The 22,112-nt window shown below is 37.0% G+C and overlaps 2 protein-coding genes across 12 annotated transcripts in view; one reads left to right on the top strand and one right to left on the bottom strand.

The window, feature by feature from the left end:
• LOC113240681 (ataxin-2 homolog) overlaps window positions 1-16,353 on the bottom strand; it is a 76,613-nt gene extending 60,260 nt beyond the window's left edge. For all 11 annotated transcript variants that reach the window (XM_026478050.1, XM_026478051.1, XM_026478053.1 and 8 more), the window contains exons 1-2: window positions 15,827-16,353; window positions 4,480-4,633 (exon numbers count right to left, since the gene is read on the bottom strand). In XM_026478050.1, coding sequence (XP_026333835.1) covers window positions 4,480-4,633; window positions 15,827-15,864 — 192 coding nt within the window. In that variant the 5' untranslated portion in view covers window positions 15,865-16,353. The remainder of the gene's footprint in view (window positions 1-4,479; window positions 4,634-15,826) is intronic.
• Window positions 16,354-16,856: 503 nt separating this feature from the next.
• Window positions 16,857-18,633, top strand: LOC113225403. The gene is made up of 2 exons (XM_026457707.1): window positions 16,857-17,352; window positions 17,629-18,633. Exons 1-2 carry the CDS (start codon window positions 16,941-16,943, stop codon window positions 18,267-18,269), a joined length of 1,053 nt encoding a protein of 350 aa, XP_026313492.1. The 5' UTR covers window positions 16,857-16,940; the 3' UTR covers window positions 18,270-18,633.
• Window positions 18,634-22,112: the final 3,479 nt, after the last annotated feature.

Genomic DNA, 22,112 nt, shown 5'->3' with positions numbered 1-22,112 from the left:
TAATTAATTATCTAATTTTTGTTCTAATAACCTGTAGCAGTTCGGGGATAAATCGAAAAAATTTGAAAATTAGATGTCATTTCGTGATTAATATCTATCGAGGAAATTTTATTGTTTTATGTTTCTGATTAATGTCTATGCTTGAATATATCGTGTAGTTACTCATACAATATTTTATTTTTAACTTTAACGTGGATATACCGCTCTAAAATTAAATCGAAGATTAGGAATTTTTCCTCTGCTCCCTCTTAACGTTGAGCGATATCTAGCCGCTAAAAAAAGATAATACCTACCAATACCTAAGCACATATAGATTAAATCCGTGGTAGTCTAAGGGCGCATTTCTTGGACACGAATTTTATCGCGTTCACCCTGCGTCGCCTCCGCGGTCGCCGAGCGGACCCGCCTTGCCGCCGCGCAGCGACCGCGTGTGTCTAACTGTCATGGCAAAATACGCTCTATTCGTGTAGATTTTACGTTTTATCTTAAATGAGCGACCCGACACGCGGGCGCGTCTGGCTTAAATTTGGTCCACGCGACGGCACTCGCGCGGTTGTATTATTAAAAGGAATTTAAATATTGTTGCCTAGTAAATAGAATTCAGATTTGCCATTAAGACGCAGAAAGCGTCGATGACCTTGAGCGATCGATGTTTTAAGCCATGCCTACTATATTACAATTTATGAAGTGAATTAGCTAGCTAGGTGCAGTGCGGGCGACATAGGTCGATCCAGCAACGCGTCTCAGCAATCACTGCCGACCTTCGTATGTGTAAAAGAGAAGAAACTACCAATAGTTTGCGCGCGTCTCAAAGAAAGGGTTTATTTCCAAAATTAGGTTCAAAATGTTAAAAATAAAACAACCACGGTTTTCATTGTTGAGTAATAATACCTTATTCGTCAAAAACTTATGAATTTTACTTGGTATATTACGGATATACATATTTGCGTTAAAAGCGTCGAATAAGAGGTAACGTTGAATTTTTTTTTAAATTGAAAATGTTGTGAAATCGTGTTTTGGACAACAGCATTTTAGATAATATGATGAATAATACACATTTTTTTCACTGCCACAAGTCAAACAGCCCCCTAGCATGGCTACGCATGATAGTCGCGACGCGCGCGATAAAATTGAAATAAGCACGAGCTATTGGCTATCTAAATTAGGTCTGCCCCCGTAGCATGGCTACGCATGACAGTCGCGACGCGCGCGATAAAATTGGAATAAGCGCGCGCGGTATTGGCTGTCTCAATCAGATCTAATTTAGATAGCCAATAGCGCGCGCTTATTTCAATTTTATCGCGCGCTTCGCAACTATCATGCGTAGCCATGCTACGGGGCAGTTGTCTTTATAATTCCATAAAAGCGTAAAAAAACACACGATTACCATTAATCTTAAACTTTTTTATAATTGCTATTTTGCTTGCATGATATTGCCCTGCTATTACAATAGTGTTGTAACTAAAAATTGTGAAATTTTGAAATTGTGAAAAAAAACGTGAAATTCAAATAAGCGCGCGCTATTGGCTATCTAAATTAGATCTGATTGATACAGCCAATAGCGCGCGCCTATCATGCGTAGCCATGCTACGGGGGCAAATCTTCCTAAAAACGCTTTAAAGTGAAGCGTAATCGACGGTCTTAATGTACATGAAGGCGTGGTAACTGGGTGGTCGCCGAGCGGCGGCCGCGCGAAAACTTTCGCCTCGTGAAACTGGGCGCTAATAGTTTGTCTTACCGCTTCTCAAGCTGAGACCGTGGGTTCGAATCCCAACTTACACCTCTGTTTCTCGGAATTTATGTGCGAAATTTAATTTGAAATTTACTTCGAGCTTATCGGTAAAGGACAACATCGTGTTGGAACCTGCACGTAGAAAGAACCTTCTCAACCCTCGGAAAACATGTGAAGTCTTGGATTGATTGGGTTGGGTTGATTATGATGACTAATAAAAGGTTCATAATCCCCTGAACCTTTATTTTGGCAACAATATTTTGACCCTATTACCTCGCTGTAGGAATGTTAACTATTTATTAGATCCGTTTGTTTCTACATATTATATCAAAGTGTTTGTTTACACGTTTCGAATCCGGTTTCATTGTGGGGACTAACCCTTTAACTTTCTATCTTAGTACAGGTGGTATGGAAAAGTGGAATTCCTCGGTAAAGAGGAAAATTTTAAAGTGTACATATAGTACATTATCTCCGGGGTACTATCCTACACGTTCAGATTAGAAATTTGGAAAGATTAGCTTTTCAATTGGATCCCACTGGGATTCGAGCTTGCGACTTCCTTATCTAGCGTCCTGAGCTTATCACTGAGCTACCAGTTCTTAAAAATACGTAATATTTCTGTGAGTAGCGGTAGCTCCTTGTCAGAGTTCGTCCAGGTAAGCACTAAGCCACTTTATTAATTTCTTCTGCCTTCAAACAGTAATGTGATCATTAGTTTTTCGATTTTGATGGTAAAAGCTGGTGCAAAGGTAAAAAAGATGCTGACGAAATTACAGGCGTATGGGACTTTGACGGTCGGTCGGTGACGGTCTTTATGATTTAAAGCTCTGAGTGGCACTGCAACTGTTATGGACATGCGAGTCGCTTACCACCAGGAGCACGACTTGATTGTTCCGTCACATGGTATTTTAAAATAAACTTTTAATATTGAGTTTGTTCTTTCTTGGTTATTAGTAGGGGTAGCACGACAGGGCGCGACTTGTGCGAGAGCAGTATATCGCGCTTCATGTCCCTCTCGCGCGAATCGTGCCGTGTCGTGCTACCCAACAGGTCGTCAAAGTTGCAGAAGAGTCTATACGCACATAATAATAACACTAATAACGCACACATTCAACATAGCCCCGCACTAGGGAAACCCTGTGTCGCGGGTGCCATGGACAAACACATAGACAACCACAAATTACACCCAAACTCCCGAGAGAAATAAATGTAGGCCATACAAATATTTCTCCCGGCCCGGGAATCGAACCTGGGACCTTAGTGTGGCAGTCCGGCATGGTAACCGTTCGGCACGGAGGCAGTATACATCACAAAGATGTGAACTGAAGTTTTCTGTTTCTCCCATTGGATTTCAGATTTAGTCGGCAGTCTAAATTAAGCTGTATGTATATGAAGACTATATAGCTATTTCACTTTTGTTTAACTTAGAAGTTCGTAAATTCTAATTCATGCTAGCTTTATAACATAGGTAATATATCGTCTGTTTAAAGGTAAAACCACATAAGTGACATTTCTACAAAAAGACATAGCTATGGTAAGAAAATCACTATCTTTCTGCAGGTGAAACTCAATAACAAAAAAGATATAAACTCAATAAGTGGTTTTATCTGCAGAAAGATGGTGATTTTCTTACAACAGGTACATATTGGACATTTTTTGTGGATTTGTGGAATGTTATGTGGTTTTACCTTTAAGCAGACGATATAATTGCCTTTGAAATAGTGAAATTGATTAAATACTTATTTATTTTTTATTATTCATTCGTAAATCTGCGTTACGTGCCCTAAGGTTGAATTTACGTTATAATTTTTTAATCCAATTTTTGTAACGTACAAACTAGATACGATACGGTAGAATACTGCGCGAGAAATCTCCGGAAGACGCGCGACCTACATTTCGGCTCGTATCTAGTTAGTAAGTTACACAATTGGCATAAAGTTTATTATCTATGCTTACAACAATGCGCTTCCATTCCAATGTACATAGAGCCTTAGTTAAGTCTTCAGATTAGACGCTTGTAGTAGCTCTGTAGTGGCGTTACTGTGACGCGGCAGCCGCGCGTCTGTAGCGCTTCAGTTTTACACGCATTTTCCACTAAGCGCTAGTCGCGGGCGGCTACCTAAGTCATTACACCATACCCATTGACGCGGCCGCGACTAAGAAGTAAGGGTCGAAACACAAAATCTACGAGCTCGCATGACGCATCGCAAGAATTTGCGAATGGTTCCGCATCGCGCATTCCTGCGTTGTGAATATTCTTTGTATTTTTTTCCTATACTTTCTTATCAATAACAGCAGTGCAATACTCTATTTAGTTTAGTCGATTAGTGGAAAATGGCACTTAGTGTTACTGCCAAACTGGTGCGCGCGTGTCCCGACAATGGCGCTGCAACAGCGCTTCAAAAATTGTTCGTAAGTAGTAGCGGCAGGGTAGTGGTGCAGTGGCACTTTATTAAGCGTCTAATTTGGAGGCGCCCTTAGAATAACGAGAAAGAAACTACATTGGTCGCTGTTTGTAAATAGACCTTTGTTCACATTTATCAATAAGAATAATAATTTAAAAATATTATATATAAGGCAGAAGCAACCTGAAAGAGCAAATTAGATCCAAACGGATTTTTAACACCCAATTACGCAGAAGCTGTACAATAACCACACTGAAAGAAGCCACCTGTCGACATAATCGCAAACGAGTCGGACACAATTTGATGCGGAATTTGAGTCGTCTCTTAAACTATGTTACTCACCTCAAACTGAGCGCTGAAAGTCTTAAACACTCCCTCCCAGACGCTGCCGGACTGCGTGAGCACCTGCACAATATCCCCAACGTGGGATGTGGCCGCGTGCATAAAGTGAGCGTTGTTATAGACGCCCTCGGGGACCACGCGCCCGCGCGGCGATCTGGTGACGAATATTATAAATTGTTAAGCATTAAAGTACGTATTAGCGCAATTTAAGTCGCACTGCCGGTCACGGGTAAACTGGGAGAACGGTGGTTCCAAATGAACGAAACTTGACGCATATCCTAGTTGAGTCAACGTGGATTTAGTATAGATAAAAATATTAAAGAACACTTTTTTCAGTGAAGGAAAGTTTTGCGCACAATGTTGATTATTATATTTAATATTGACACTATATTTTACATTATACTAACGGTTCGTCCTTCGAGATTAGCACGAGATTGGCACTTGTAGTAACGCATACGTGTGGCCACTTCCTACCCTAAGTTAACGGAAAAACAATGTAGGCAGATAATACGCACACCAGCTCTCGCTTGGTGATCCATTTGGTTTTCATTCGCTGTTTAGTGTTCGGTTTATTTACATTAAATCAACTTTTTTCCAATTTAAAATTTAAGCGTATTTCTTTTTCCAAAAAATGCCTTAGTCATCTCGAAAAAGAAAGATAAATTCAGAAACGGAACATTAAGTTTGATGCGATGGACGATGCGCCTCGTGTAATTACGATAGAACTTCACTTACAGGTAGTTCGTTTTATCACTAATTTTTACTTTTAACCTAGTTCGAAAAAAATCTACCCATATAATAATAAATGGAATTATATTCTCGCGTTATATAAAGCGAAAAAAATAAATACATGGATGCAATTACACTTTAAGCATAAATAAAAATAACTGCGACAATCAATCTAGCACGAAAGTAATTCTCTATGCGAGAATAGCAATATCTCGCGCTTTCTGTCGCTCTCGCGCCATGTCGTGCTAGACCTAACTGGTGTAAAACCAGGGAAAAACCAGATATTCTCTACAAGATTGGCATTATCATTTCTAGTAAATTTGATAAGAATCCCGACAATTTAATGCTTATCGTAATGTGAAATAGGTTTACAGTATCTGCCTAACAAGGGCGGAGTGGTGATTTGTAACATTATAATGTTCGTCGTGCCATAAAGATGTGGCATTGGTTCCGAGCACAACGTTTAATAATGAGCCTTACTATGTAAAGAACTTTCGTTAGAAGCTTATTAAGTCGGCAGCAAACTTAGAATATAGCGCGTATAGGATCTTTGAGATTTAAACGGCACTGCAGCGGCTATGGATAGCGGGACATAAATTGACAAGTCCCATAAGCCTGTACCGCACCCTTACACTTCATAACCGGAACACAGTAACGCTCCCATTCCTGCTTGGCGGCAGAATTTCTCTGGATGAACACAAGGAGCTCTCTACTGAACCAGTCTGTCATTCATTCAGTCATTTGTGCCATTTTTCGTTCCGAGGGCAGTATATTGAAAGAATCTTTGTTAAATGCAGTAGGTATATTATATGCAATACTTTTATACAAGTATCGCGGACTGACACATAGATAATGGAATAAGATTATGAAATAGAAACGAAATGCTGAACAATTTTGAATTTGAAGCACAAACTGTGTCATTTTTGAAACACCGCTTCTATTCTATAACTTTAGTAGCAGTAGAGTTCGGCCAGAGAAGTACTGCCACCTTACCTATTTCTGCCGTCAAGCAGTAATGTTAGCATTACTGTGTTCCGGTTTTGAAGGGTAAGGGTGCTGGGGGCCTTTTACCACAACCTCTCAAAACAATATTAGTTCAACCTTACATTGACTTTTCTTTTTTTTTTCCTAACTAATATTGCTCTTATGTCAGATTTAGCAATCTTAAAATAGTTACACGAATGCAATGGAAACAATATCACTTTTAGTTTTGTTGTCTTAATATTGATTTGTAATGATTAAAAGTTAAGTTGAGCTTATTTATTTACACATATATCTTCAATATTCTGTTTATTTTTTATTTATTAGCACATAGAAAATAATTTTTCGTTAAATAAAAATACGCGACGTTTATTTCGTAAAATTATAACAGCGCCATCTATATGCTCCTTAGCGAAGCTAACAATTGACACCAGACTATTGTTCCGAATTCACAACGTGACTATCAAGATTCGGCTTGTTTTATTTATTTTTCTTCAAAAAAATAATTGAAAACAACGTAATTTTAATAGATTTCATTATTACATACTTTTCTTTTTTTTGGCAGTTAAAATTCTCTAAATGTAAATAACAGTAAGTACTCAAACATTTATACTACGATAAGACGATTCGGAATATCAAAAAAAAAAGAAAGAGATGGCATTATGTACTTCACATAGCGTTATCTCTTTCCTATTTTTAGTAAGGAATAGACAATATTGGAAAATCATTCGTTCTTTCAATCACTTTTGCAATAATACATTGCTTGGTTGACAGGTTTGTGATGGTACGAATATGAGTAATATATGTTGTAATATATATAATAATATATACTTACTCTAAGCTTACATTGAAATAATATTGTATTTGGAAAGGTTATGGTAGGCTCCCTGGTGAAATTACAGGCACATGGGACTTGTCAACTTATGTCTCAGGGTGACGGGCGCAGTGGTAATGCCCCTCAGATCTTTGCACTTTAAAGCTCTGAGTGGCACTGTAACTGTTATGGACAGGCGTGTAGCTTACCAGGCGCACGAATTGTTCGTCCCGTCATTTGATGTCATAAAAAAATATATAATAAATAATGGCGGGTGTGACAACCCGCGCTATGCAACGCAAGGGCGCGTTCCCACTATGTCGTCACGTTTTATTATCGTTGAACGACTGTCGTGACGACTTTTTATCGTTTCACGACATTCTCCTTGCCCATCTCTGGCTACGACCCAACGCTACTGCAAAGCGAGCAGAGGGCGCAGGGTACGAGAAGGGAGGGCAGGGAGCCGAATACGTGCGGACAGCGATAAATAAAACGTGAAGACAATAGGAGCTGCGACAATCTGTCGTCATGTTTTTATCGTGACGTTTTTTTTATCGTCTGACGACTGTCATTCCAGCTGTTCCCACTGTGACGACAGTTTGTCGTTGTAACGATAAAAAATCGTGAACGACAATTAATCGTGTCGTGCTATATGTGAACAACTTCATTTAAAAATGCAAGCCACGACACTGTAAACTGTCGTCACGACACAGTGGGAACGCGCCCTAAGTGCACAGCGAAATTATGTGAACGTGTGCGTCCGTACACGGCGCGCGAATGGCGTACACACATACAAACCGCGCTGCTGCGTTTGTATGAAGTTACCGTACGTATGATAATACAATTGTTAACATCCTTGAACTTCAGTTCATTAATCATGTACATACGCCACGAAAACCTTACATTAATGTTTGTTTTTTAACTTTTACTTGAAAACAGTAATAAACTACGAAGTTAAATAATTATTTTAATGGTTTTGTAAGTTTAAAGAGCTTCCACATGCCGAGCACGGTGCGTCACGGTTTTTATGTAAAATTTACTGTCAAATACCAAACGTGCGATATTGAAATGAATTGCCTCCGTGGTTGAACGGTTACCATGCTGGACTACCACGCAGAGGTTCCGGGTTCCATTGCCGGAGGAAATATTTGTATGCCCTACGTTTATTTGTCTCATGAGTTTGGGTGTAATTTGTGGTTGTCTACGTGTGTGTCCATGGCACCAGCGACACAGGGTTTCCCTAGTGTTGGGCTATGAGTGTGTGCATTATTTATATTTCGACTCATCCGAAGAACAGAGTCCGATGTGATTATATAGCGAAAAGAAAATAAGCACGTTACGAGAATAATTTCGTTATTCAAACTAAGGCATATGTAAAGATGTTTTGAGAATTTATATATCTTATTTCGTTTCGGAAATACAAAACCGAACATCGGTCGATTTGACATCCACAGCGAAGAAGAACAAACGAAATGTACTATGTAATAAAAACAAGTAGTCTTGGACATAGATCTTTGTTCTACGGATGAGTCGATTTATTTATAATGCCCAGATGAGAATTTAAAACATAATCTCAGTACAGAGTACTAAAAAAAACCGACCTCAAAAGTACGTGGAATTACGTCTATTTGCTAAGTTTTATTGAAATATCCCCTAGTTCGCCACTATACAGGACTTGACACTGGAGACAATAAAAATAGGTTCTCACTACGAAACTACTCAAAGTGTATTAAGAGAAAAACGCCTTGAATTGAAGAAATAGCAAAATCAAGCATTAAAGTAATTGCTCCTAAATTAAAGTTAGGCGCTATTTATAAAAATGAATCGGCATGCGTGAATAGCCACCCTTTGAAGTGGATGATTTTTTTCAAAATGAAATGGGACCACTATGAAAGTACCACCTTTCCAATAAAAAAAGAATCATGAAAATCGGTTCACAAGTTATCGCGTAACATACATACAAAAAAAAGAACATGCAGTCGAATTGAGAACTTCCTCCTTTTTTGAAATCGTTTAAAAATACAACACAAGCATATAATGTTTTTAATTAAATATTATTAATAATTACCATATACTATGTGTAGACGACTAAGGGGAGCGGATAGGGCGAGGGGACATGCACGGGCGGCGCGGTGCGCTAGCCGCTACCATTACTCATGAACGTCTTTTTCGCTCTTACGCTCATAGAGATAAAGCTCTTTTTGACCAGATTAATGCGATTCTGCGTTAATAATTGTGGTGACCCTTATAAGGTAGGTGCGACAAATCGTCGCCTTTGTTTCTGAAACTCGTATCTTAAAGCACAAAGTTGTTGGAATGCAATAATCTGAGTACAAAGTACTAAAAGAACCGACCTCAAAAGTCATTCGTCCCCTAGTTTGCCACCCTTAGAGGTGGAATATTTTCTTCAAATTTAAATGGGACTGCATCTGAGGTACCCCCTTTCCAACAAAAATAGAATCATCAAAATCGGTTCACAAATTTTTACCGGAGTTATCGCGTAAACATAGTAGTCTAATAGCGAACATCCTCCTTTTTTTGAAGTCGATTAAAAATACAATAGTTAGGCTATTTCGAATAAAGGTGTTATACGTTGTGTTCTTTCAACTTTAAGTGAATCTACTCTGCCTTTTCCGATCACTGGTTTATAACCCAGTAGGCAATTTTGATCAGTGCGTCACTGATGTACAGACGGCAGTACGTCAAGCTGCACATTTGACAGAAGTTGTTCCTTTGCACTGGAGGCGATATTCCAAAGTGTGTACCTTGATGTACTGTTGACTGCACGTAACACATCACTATCAACTAAATAATAATCATCCATATAACTCTTAAAACGTTTGAAGAGGTTGTAAAAAGTGATGAACGATATAAAACCATACGTCAGTTTTCTTTGGGGTAACGCCGCCGATATTAGAATCTTTGCCTTGCAAAACCGCACGTTTTTGCAAGGCAAAGACACACAGAGTGTGTTTGAAAGATAAATTTACACTAACATCATAGTACACTTATGAAAAGTGACAAACATAAAGTTAATACGAGAAATAAAACAAACTGATTGGTCTTAACAGTCGTCTTTACAAAGATTAAAAGATTACGAATTCATATATACGCTTCTATAATACTTCCTATTTACGAAGTTTAAAACTACAGTGAAACAAAAACTTTATAATCAGGTATACAGCTTCTACGTACTTAGATGGCAATCTATGGTAGCGACTCGCCAAACTCTTTCAGGTTGTCTCGATCTGAAGGACTAGCACGACAGGGCGCTATTCTCGCATAGAGATCTCGCGCAAGTCACGCCCTGTCGTGCTAGCTGTACTGTGATTATTTACAAAGAGTAACACATAAAATTTCTTATTCATTCTTCTGAGGGAGGAAATCTTACGAATGAGTAGTACGGTTCAATCAATGTGACAATTTCAACTGTAATTTACTTACCTATGAAATAATTAAATAAATATTTGAATTTTTAAGTACTAATGGAGACTACACAAGAGACAGTAGGGAGTGGTAGATGCTACAATAAAGGTGAATGAGATCCTTCAAGGACAAATCGACCCCTCCTACGTAAAGTATCGTATGTCGAAATTGCCGGGGCGCGTTAAATTTTGAATTCACTGAAATAAGCATAACAGGTGACTTAGGGTCGTATTCTAGAACTCTACTCAATGCTCAAGTCAGGATTGCACTGGAAACACATGCACTGGAAATACGACCCTAATGGCAGGGACTTGACTACGATTTCGAGTGCTTTAAATCATACTCAAATCCTGACTTGAGCGTTGAGTAGAGTTCTAGAATAAGACCCTTAGCATTTCTCAGTTTTATTCGGCAAAGCTCGTTGCTTTACGTAGGAGGGGTCGAAATGATCAAGACATAATATGTTGGTACTCTAGAAAAACAAAAAAGGAAAAAGAAGGTATGTGAAAGGCGGTAAGAGTATTTGCCCAAAGGATGGCGTACAACTATAGCCGGAAAATTAGAGAATTGACGCTTAGCACAATAATAATTATATAACATTTTTTTTAAAAAAACGACCTCAAATGTTTGTGGAATTACATATATTTGCCAAGTTTTATCGAACTGGTTACCTGAAAGTGCGCAAAACCGGAGAACGCTAAAACATATTTTTCAAATTTAAATGGGTCCGATATTGAAGTACCCTCACACTTCTTCACAACAAAAAAGAATCATCGAAATCGACTCACAAATGCAGTGTAATTGTATGTTACATACACAAAAAAAGAAATGCAGCCAAATTGAGAACTTTCTCCTTTTTTGAAGTCGGTAAAAATAGCGTTGTCTTAAAGGATTTATTTCACTGAATCAGTAAATTATACATTTTTAACAATTTGTAGGTTTCGAGTTCTTAGGTTTTCGCGACATAGGAAATGAAACTATTTTTCCGGATTTAAATCGCGTATAATTGTTTTTTCAAAACTTTGTAGACTATAAAACTTTTGACTTTTTGGACTACAAATTATTGTAAACTACAAAAATTTGTAGGTGTTCATAAAAAAATGATCAAGAATTTGATAACAGAAGTATGTAGAGACTAAATGTAAATGAAATATTGTTTATCAGATTATTTGCTAACGTTTCATTTTTTGTTGTTTTTCAATGAGTTTAATGAGAACTAAACCAAGCACAATACTATACAATAAACGTGGCAACATTATTTTCCACAGTCACATTAGAAGATGTCAGTTTGGTATCACTAACTAAAACTCCTATTATATGAGCTGGAGACAACGGTTAATGGGATAAGCTGGAAGAGGCCTATTTTCAAAGACAGCCTAATCCAAATTCTATGATGTTAGGTAATTAATATTAAATAATTACACTTAGATAACATTTATATTAAATGTTTTAGTTTATTAATGGTTGCAAAAGCTCGTTGATCACTGAATCCTGTAAAATGTAATATGTTCTCTATTGAAAAATATCCGTCCAAGGCACCAGCTAGTCTCCTGGTAGACAGGGCCCAATAAAGCATGTCGGTTCAATATTGTGTAAAATTAGTCAGAGAAAGAGCTACTTCTAAACTACCTACATATAATAACCTAAGATCTAGCCACATTCATCACATCTAGAACTTACATTTACATTACATTGCTTCTATAAACCATTTGATTTATACGTATGTACTAGATTTACTCAATTTTCCAATCTCTAATCAACCAGACTCGCAGCTTCTTCGTTCATTATCAAGTTACATCAATATTTGGCACAAATATCCTCTAGGGTTGAGGGTTATATGGAGATTGGTGACTTATAAGTACCCTTTCTGTCACACAGTTTTCATTCTGTTAGTATATCCTATACAGGAGGTAGGCCTTTTGTTGACAGATCGTGCACTATTGCCCAGAAGATCTAGCAAGTTTGGAAAGACTTATGGCTGCCTCTGAGATCAGTTGACATGAAGAACATATGAGTTAATGTATCACACACGTGTAGGATTTCATATCAACTGTTACAGTGTAGTCCAGAAAAAAACAGTTTAGCAGTGCTATGTTATAAATCTGTAGTAAGAAGAGATACTGATAAATTTTTCAGGTTTCTTTTACTTATGATATTTTAAAATACAAATATCTGTTTACAAAGAGGAACCCTTTAAATTTCTTACTTATACTTTACAGGGGAAGCTGGACTTGGTGCAGGGGGTCTACTCTCGATCTCCGTACAACATTCGTCCGAAACAATTACTGTCACATAAGTAATATTCGACAAAATTAAAAGACAAATATGAAGTGATCCTGAAGTATGAAGCTTCATTCGCATCACGCGTCTTTTCATTTGGTCAAGTATTGCTTATTTGGCAGTAATTGTATTGAACGGATGTCGGACGGATATCAAGAGTAGACCCCCAGATACAGAGAATCAGAGTAATAAATTAGTGATAGTGTTTAATCAATTTTTCACTCGTTTGTTATTATTGCACAAACACATTTTGAGTGCGAATTTAAAAAATAAGTAACATTTGGAGACCACATGAAATATCATATATCTTTTTTCAGGATCTTCAAATTCATGCGTACAAATGTCGAACTATACAGATTGCCCATCAATTGTTTTTTATTGTGTTAAGAACCAAAGTTCAAAACATTCACACACCTCTTTGATTTGGGAAAGAACAAATCCATTCAACAATTTTAACATTGTCGCTTAATGTAACAGTGCAGTCAAACATTGTCATTAAATTTGCATACTGGATAATGTTAAATAATTTCTTCTGAAACATGTGAAACCGCAAATGTTTCACCAGTATTGTGCCTTCTGCCAGGGTACGGGCTTTCACAACCTAAATGGACACCCATGGCTTACCAAACTTTGATATTGATACTATAAAAAAACAGCAGTTTCTAGCAGTGGGTTTTTACAGACGGCAGCAAATCAAGCTACACATTGACGAATTTTCTCCCATTTCATTGGAGGCAATATTTGAATAGAAATGTACAGTGTAATGTATGTAAACAAATACAAGCCTAAGCGTTGTACGCAGCTCTTCTGACATTCGACATGAAACATCAAATATATTTTCGAAAATGGTTTACGGACTTACAAAAATTGAATTGAGGTAGAGTAACTTGGGTCCTACACTACATTTCTAAAATATATTAAATGTCTTTAATAAGAACATTCAAGTACTTATTTACTAGCTGTCATCAGCCATATGGTTACACAAAGACTACTGAGTAAAAAAATACTTGTAATGTAATTACTGTTAAAACCCATTTGAGTCTTCACACTTAAATATGACAAGTTCAAATTTTTTTTTTATGTTAAGTTGCTTTTGTGCATTGTTAATCAATTATGTTAACTAAAGCTTGTACGATAGCGTAAGAATTTGTGTAGAAATTGAATTCACTTTTAAACAGAATAAGTAGACACTTAAGAGTGGCCTTAAGAGCATACATGTACGGGTTGTTAAGAATGGAGTATAAGACAGAAGTTTTTTAGAATTGTAAAATGGGTCTCCATTTTCTACTAGTTTTCTTCTAGTGGACTTTGTCTACTCTTTTGGGCATTATTATGACAGTCAAAACGTAAATGTAGGAGAATTAATTGCATGCAAAATTTGTTTGTAATGCTGTTTGTTTGTTTGTTTCTCCAACCAGGATTTATCATCTACGCGTAACCCATTTCCAACCTGGTGTCAGTTAATGTCTTTTACTTTTTGAACTGCCATTGATGTATGTACAGATAAAATTAAGATCTGATAGTGATAAAAGAATAAAATCTGCAGAGGCTGACAAGGAGGAAACTTTAAATTTGAAAAAGTTTTTGAATAAGTGTTAAACTTCGAAAAGCAATTTACTGCACAGTACACAAGAACTTGTTTCCCATATCAATAACTTTTTATAGTTCAATAAAACGTAATTATACACTGTTAGGAACTACCCAGTGCTTCGCAAAGTAATTTATGGTTATTCAAATGACCTTTTAATTTAGTTAGCATTGCTACAACTACAGTGCTCCTGCTAAAAACACTTTCTGCAATAATGAATAAACTTTAAGATGGACAGCACTATATCATTGTGTACCACAATGTTATGGTTCAATCAACACAGTTGTTAATAGGCTTGTGGTTTTGTAAATTATCTTTTATTTGAAAACACTAAAGTCGAATTTAAAGGCAATATTGTCTGCCAAAAAAGTAATATTGCGCAAAAAACATAAATTAGACTGGTCCTTCTTTGCTTTTAGACCTTTTGACATATTTGTTTCATTATTAATTTGTACTTTCTTTTTTTATTGTACTACACGTCAAACAAAGTAGCTTTGATTTAGATTTAACATAAATAAAATAGTTAATATGACAAGAAACAAGATAGTAGAAGAATAAAGATGTTTGTAAATGCCTAATGTTACCATAGGTTCATTTTGGTTATAACAATGACTATAAAGCATGTGTTATTTCTATTAACACATACAGTGACTAAGTGTCAATTGTTAGATTGGACACTTTTGAAAGCCAAATCGAACCACCAAATGTACATTCTCAAAGAATAACACCAATATTGTATGTTTTGAAGTCACTGTTTAGAATGAAATAACAATTGTACAGGTTTGTCTTATATCAAGTTAAATATGACAGTACTACAACAGTACATGATCAGCATGCTACACTGCTAAACATAAATATTACAACAATAGGCACACATCAAGCCTTGTTCACTCTATTTTTAAACTTTGAACTGACCATGCTTGAACTAAAGAAAAGAAAGCTTTCTAATTAAGAACTTTGGAGCACAGCCAAACATTATTCTTCCTACATATTATACCAAGAAAGCAGCTGTAAGGGTAAATGTACATACTGCTTATGGCCTAGAATTGGTCCTCGGCTTCTTTTTCCATTCAGAAGTGCCTGTCATCACCACAATTTACACATGAGATGTCTCAACTAATTATCCAATCACTTATCAATGTATAAACCCAAATTAAATTAGTACAGCACTACTATTTGATATTAAATGTGACTAATTAGCTAAGTTTGCGACACAGGCACTGGGATCAGCTGATCACACGCGGCTAAATTAATCGTCTCGAGTACACGACAAAAGTAGGCCAAACATCTAGATTAACGTACACGGCCGCACCGCGCCGCGGCGCCGCTCGCGACGTGCTCCGCGCCACAAAACATCCAATTCGCAAACCAGCCGCTTTGTTTACCGCACTACAGCTCGCGCTCACACTAACTGTCACTCTGACAACGATCAGCCACCACACTCTTCAGCGCCCATGTTGATGGGCACCCTCAATAACAAAGACATGACATCCCGAACCACGAAAGTTGATGACCAAAACTACACTCACCTCGGCGGCCCTTGTCGATTTTTGCGTTTGTTGTTCATGTCTCCTTCGCCTGACTGCCCCGGTGGGTAGGCACCTTCTCGTCTGCGCGTAGGGACCGGAATTTTGGCTAATTATTGGAACTTCTTTCTTTTACAACACAGTCCTTTCAACTTTCGCGGATGCACAAAACTGCAGTTGAAATTATGAGTTAGCACTCGAAATGCGACAACAGGGATGCATCGAATACACTAAAGTTGTCTTACATTTGCCAACAAATATAAATTAAAATATATTTGAGTACAAAATCGCAGTTCGATTTAGTTCTCGGGAACTATTCCCGAAAAATAAGATTGGCAGATTTCTCGTGCCTGCGATCAGCGCAGGAATACAACATGGCGCTGTGACGTATTCACCAAACGGATTGCAAAAAAGCAAATACGCAATCTTTCACATGCACTTCATCACAAGTTGTTCAATAAATATATGAGTTAATTTTTGGACCACGTTTGGAATAAATATCACTTCACAATAAATAGAAATTCATAATAGGGTCAACGTTTGATCAACTTCCCATTATAGAACTTTCAATATGGCCGACAATTAATTTTGACTTTTCAGTGCTGCCATTTAAATGTGGCAATAATGTGACCCCATACACGTAACAAAGTGGCTTAAAAGCGATATATAAAAATATAATTGTTACTGCTGATTGTTTCCAGTCAACCTCTGTTGTTGGTAATTGATTGAACGTGTAACATGTGAACTTCACTCTGCATTACTCTTGCGAATTGCTGATCCAACACTTACAACAAATATTTTGTTTTTGAGTTCATTCAATTCAGTTATTAATTATTTTGGTCTGCAGATGGCAATAACCTTGTACAGAATATTATAGTTGCATTGCAACAAACAAAGAAGTGAGGTATAGGAACTTGCAGAATCTATGTTACATACATGACTATAAACAAGATGCAAAATATACTTTGTATGACATTCTTGCTGTGTCATTGACATCCTCCAGAACGGCAACATTACAAACAGAATGACATCCTTCGCGCGCGCGCGAATTTTCATTATCGATAGACCGCGTCGTGAGTTTATTATTGATCGAAGTGCGAATTTGTAGGTCACCGCGATGATGAGTCTTAAAAACGGGGCGAAAATGTCCCAACGCGAGAAATTCGAGTTTATTAACAATGAAGTGCGTTCATTTTACGAATATTGTAAAGAAGCGGGAATTTCTGACGAGGAAATGGATATTATATGCCGCCCTTTGACCAGTGCAGTGAGAAAGGCATCGATTAAGAGATGGACAAGATTCTTCTTATTTCTGGTGATGGTGTTCGCCATCGGATACACTGTAAGCCAAACCGACACGTTCCAATGGCATGCTTCGGCAGTCACAAGAATTATATTGATAAAGATATTGCCGATTTGGGACTGGACACCTCTATATTACAATAAATGCTTGATCGAACGTTCTCAGCCTCAGAATATGGACAACAACCTCGTTTCGCCTTCAGACTGTATTGCTTGTGAAGCTATCAGTAAGTTCCTACTTTGATGGTCATTTTGGCTCTTTGTAAGACTTAGTAATAATGTTGTTTCATTGAAGATATCATAGTATTTGCCGACGTGATGCCAACCTAAATTTTATTTTGCTGCAGTAGAGATCGATTACTGCAAAATGTAAGGAGAATAAAATATTTTGTTCGTAAAATCTTTTTAGTTTAGCAGTACTAAATAATAATAGGTCAGTTAATTATTTCAACATAATTTAGATAGTAATTTATTTAAAATTTAATTATAAATTATTATTTCAGAAAATGTCGTTCGGCTCTCAGACACAAACTACCACGAGGTGTTCAACCACCACCTTTTAAGAGGTGCTCCAGTCATTGTAACGGACGCTTATTACGATTGGTCTATATCTCGTTCAGAACTTAACCTGACCAGTCTGATAAGCGACGATAACCGACTTCGCGACTCCGTACCTTGTCGCATACTTACCAATATACGAATCGGTCGCCAGCCAATGGATTTAGAAGAAGTAGTCTCCCGAATAACCAACACCAACATACCGAGTTGGTTCGTTCATTTTCAAAACTGCGATATAAAGGCAGTTAAATCTTTTAGGATTCTAGCTCCTAGGCCTTATTTCCTCTCCCCCCATATCCCTCCTTCCCATTTCAATTGGCTCTTGTTGTCCAAAAACTATGACACCCATAGATATAAGAATCTTGAACTTGACGTCGGTTTGATAATAATGTCGCAACTCAAAGGGAAGACCTTGGTGAGACTCAGACCTCGTTCTCCTTGTGAAGATGACTGCTTTACCCAACACTTGGAAGTAAATGAAGGGGAAACATTGGTCCTTGGGAACTCCCTTTGGGAATTCGAATACTTACCAGGCAAAGGAGAAAATGTCGCTATGATAACTGAAACTGATTGGATTGAATCATAATATCCTATTGCATATTATTGTTGATGCAGTTATATGTTAGTGTTTGTGTCTATACCAGAAATGTGTCTAAAATATATAAGAAAATATCTAAAACATATGAAAACAAAACGGCTGTTACTAAAACTTAAGTGTTGCTAAGTTTCCTATATTAATAATTTATAATGCACTTAAATGCTAATGGGTTCACTACGTCATCACGAAAAAACTTTTGTCTAATTACATTCACCTATGATGATTCATCGATTATATAATTTGTACATACAATGTTTGACACATCGAAGTACGTTTGATAAATACTACATCAGAGAACAAGTAAGTAATTTAATTTAAATACTGTGGCTCAGTGCACATTCACTTAAAAATAAATCATCGAAGGACCAAAGATCTACGTTTCATTTTTCCCAAATAAATAAGTTTTGAGCAAATTTTTCAAAAATGGAAACATCCAAATCAATGAATTGCTAGTTAGCAAGTATATTTCTAATTGATAAAATGATATTTTGTTATAACATATGTCGCCATTGAAAAGTATTTTTTGTGAACCTGCTCGACCTTATGGTATTAGGTGAAAAGAACTCTCGATGAAATGTCTATCGTTTATTAAAGCCTCAGTTCTGTAAACGGTCAACGAGTCATCCATCATAGACGATTGGACGAAGTTAACGTAGTGACCCCGCTCAAAATAGAACCCAAGCTAGATAATAGTAATGCAAAGTAAATGAAAGTGTATTACAGTTAGAATAATGATCACACCAGAATATAAGTGAGACATTGCTATGTAAATAAGTGCCCTGGCGTGCGCATGCCTCGTTATTACATCTCGAAGTGAAGTGCTTTCCACTTCTTGGTGGCGTTCTTCCTTTTAAAGGTTTCGCATGAGATAAAGGAATTTGAAGTCTCAAGTTACACATGTATACAGCGAATGAAGACATTAATTTATCTTCAATGCAAGGAAGACCTAGTAGGCTAAAAATTCAAAACAGTCTGAATAATGTTGCCACACATATCAACAGCTTTCAAAATGGACGAAAACATTTCAACATGTATAACTTTAATTTGATAAAACTCAATAGAATATAAGGCTATAATAAATAAAACACACGACTTTGTAATTCTGCACGTTTATATCGTAGCATGAATTAGTATGTAAGTGATTTTATTGAATAATTTTCGATTGTGACAAAGTACCTCAGTATTACATATTAAAATATTGTAATGTGAAGCAAATATAAACTTTTTATTTCCATTTATGCTCGCTTTGACCCTTAAAGAACGGTATTTTAAATTCCGATTGTGTTAGAATTTGCAATGTGCTAAATACTTGCGTCAGAATGTCAAAATTTACGTACAGGAGCCATAAATAGATATATTGATATACAAATAAAAACTGTCGCGCACATCCTACTACAATGCTCCGGCGTGGCCAACTAAAGGGCGAAGTACTACTTTGGAGTGCCGACGTCAGCTCCCCGAAGTCTTCAGCAAACCCAGGAGGGTGCTGAGATTCTTGGAAGAGCTTGGGTGACACGAGGACCCTGCACCCAACACACGCAAAATAGGCGCCTGGATGTCATTGTTGCGGGCAACAGCCCGTCACACCGTACCATACACAAATAATATGCGTGACGTTGGGAAGGTATTTTTGTGTACGTATCGGATTTGATAAGCCTATGAACACTATGAATAATGACCGGTCTGTTTTAATAAAGCGTCAAATAGGCACTGTAATAAAAATAATGAACACCTTGTTTTGGTCAAAGTAATTATTTATTTATTGCAATCATGTAGTTGGTAAGGTGTACATTTAAAAACTTTCAGCCCCAGAACGTCACCCCTGGTAGAGTACTGCAACATAACAAACATTCATGTTATCATAAAATGTTCAAATAAAAAATGATCTACAATGTTTTGGTCAGGTTTGGTTATTGCCAGCGAGAAGTAGAGAGGGAATTAGTGATAAATTCACGTTAAGGCTCCAAATAAAGCCAATCAAATGGACCATGGGCGGTCGGGTATTGTTAATACGGACCGGCCAAAGTACTCTATCATTTTGGCCCGGTGTAACTGGTTATTATTTATAATATCCAATTAATCAAATTGCCCGTAACGTGTACGGCAGTGTATAAAAAGGTTAAATTAATCTATTATATTTTGTAAAGAATATTTATATTTAGCCAATCGGACGTTTCATGCATAAATATTCTGGAGAAGATAAAGACATTCCAAGCTAAGAAAATACTTATTTTTTTCAGTTCTGTTGGACAGAAGTTGCCTTTTTAGAATATATATTTGAAACTATTGAAATAATTGAAAACGACCGCATTAAAATGTATTGAGATCCATCCATAACCGTTGAACTACTCTTGCGAGCGAATAAGCTCGTGTTTCTTTACCACCTCGCATGATGAGGATCTTGTAAAAGCCGAAACCGGAAAACGTCTGCAGTATTTCGATCTATTGCATGAAATCACCGACACGAATCCCAATAGTTTTGAAAAGGGTGAATTCTAATTAGCCTGGCTCTCAAGTTGGATTTTTGTTCCGTGTAACTTCCAATATAAATACAGAATACGGTATTGCTTGATACGGCATGTATCATTCATAATAATATTTATTGTTATACATATATAACATATCACAGTGTGACATATCACACCACGCAATATTTAGTATGCAACGTATGTGCAATTAATGGATCTTTTAAACACACCATAACTTAGCCTATAAACAAATCGACCCCTCCAACGTAAAGTATCGTATGTCGAAATTGCCAAGTTTACAGGTAAGCGTTTTAAAGTTCCGGATTCACTAAAATAAGCGTAACACGTGAATTTAGCAGTTCTCAGTTTTATTCGAGAACGAGTTTTAAAGTAACGAGCTTTTCCGAATAAAACTGAGAAATGCTAAAGTCACGTGTTATGCCCATTTCAGTGAATTCAAAGCTTTAAAACGCTCCCCTGTAAACTTGGCGATTTCGACACACGATATTTTACGTAGGAGGGGTCGAAATATCACACAGTAATGTTATTTACCGTAACATTAAATATTAGAAGACGATAGCAGCAGTAGAGCTCCTTGTGAAAGAGTTCGTCCTGAGAACTACTGCGACCTTACCTATTTCTGCCGCCGGTTTAAAAAGGTAAGGGTGCTGGTGAAATTACAGGCACATGTTAATTTTTATCTCGTTGAAGCAGGAATTTAGTCTTCAAATTGATTTTTTTGTCAAATAATTTACGATGCTATTCAAATGAATATTGTTGGAAAAAGTGATGATATATCAAGTCGAAATCTTCGAAATATACGTGAAAGTGTCACTTATTCGATTTATTGAGTGATTGCTTTAGAATTTTAACCAAACAGGTTTGTTTACTTTTTGTTCAAAATGGATTGAAACAAAGGACTAACTTGAGCCATAATTTCGGATGGTGGTACTAGTGGGAAAAACAGTTCACTAGTAACATAGTGGTACTAGTGGGAACGAAAGATCTACGTGCCATTGACTCTCCATTGAAGAGCAGAATCCAATAAATTGCAATGGCACTTGAATAGTAACTCGATGACTGCCAGTGACAAGCCACTGCTCTCAACTTTGCACAATCCTGCCGTTGGCATTCTATCACGACACACCATACACAGTGGTATGTTGAAGAAGATTCACAACCTTTAGATAACTGATGACTTAGATACGTGTAGATAACGTGAAGAGACGTCCTAAGAGGAGATCTGTACCCAACAGTGAGACGCATATTAGGTGGATGATGATCACGGTTAGTCATAGTAACAGAAGGTTTTTTTTATTGCAGAGTATTCCAATAAAACCAACAAAGTAAAAAAGAATCTCAA

Source organism: Hyposmocoma kahamanoa, unplaced genomic scaffold (genome assembly GCF_003589595.1).
Source record: "Hyposmocoma kahamanoa isolate Upper Pololo Valley unplaced genomic scaffold, ASM358959v1 160, whole genome shotgun sequence".
NCBI classification, from domain to species: domain Eukaryota; kingdom Metazoa; phylum Arthropoda; class Insecta; order Lepidoptera; family Cosmopterigidae; genus Hyposmocoma; species Hyposmocoma kahamanoa.
Note: the sequence above shows the minus strand (reverse complement) of the source record. Positions and strands in the feature narration are given on the sequence as shown.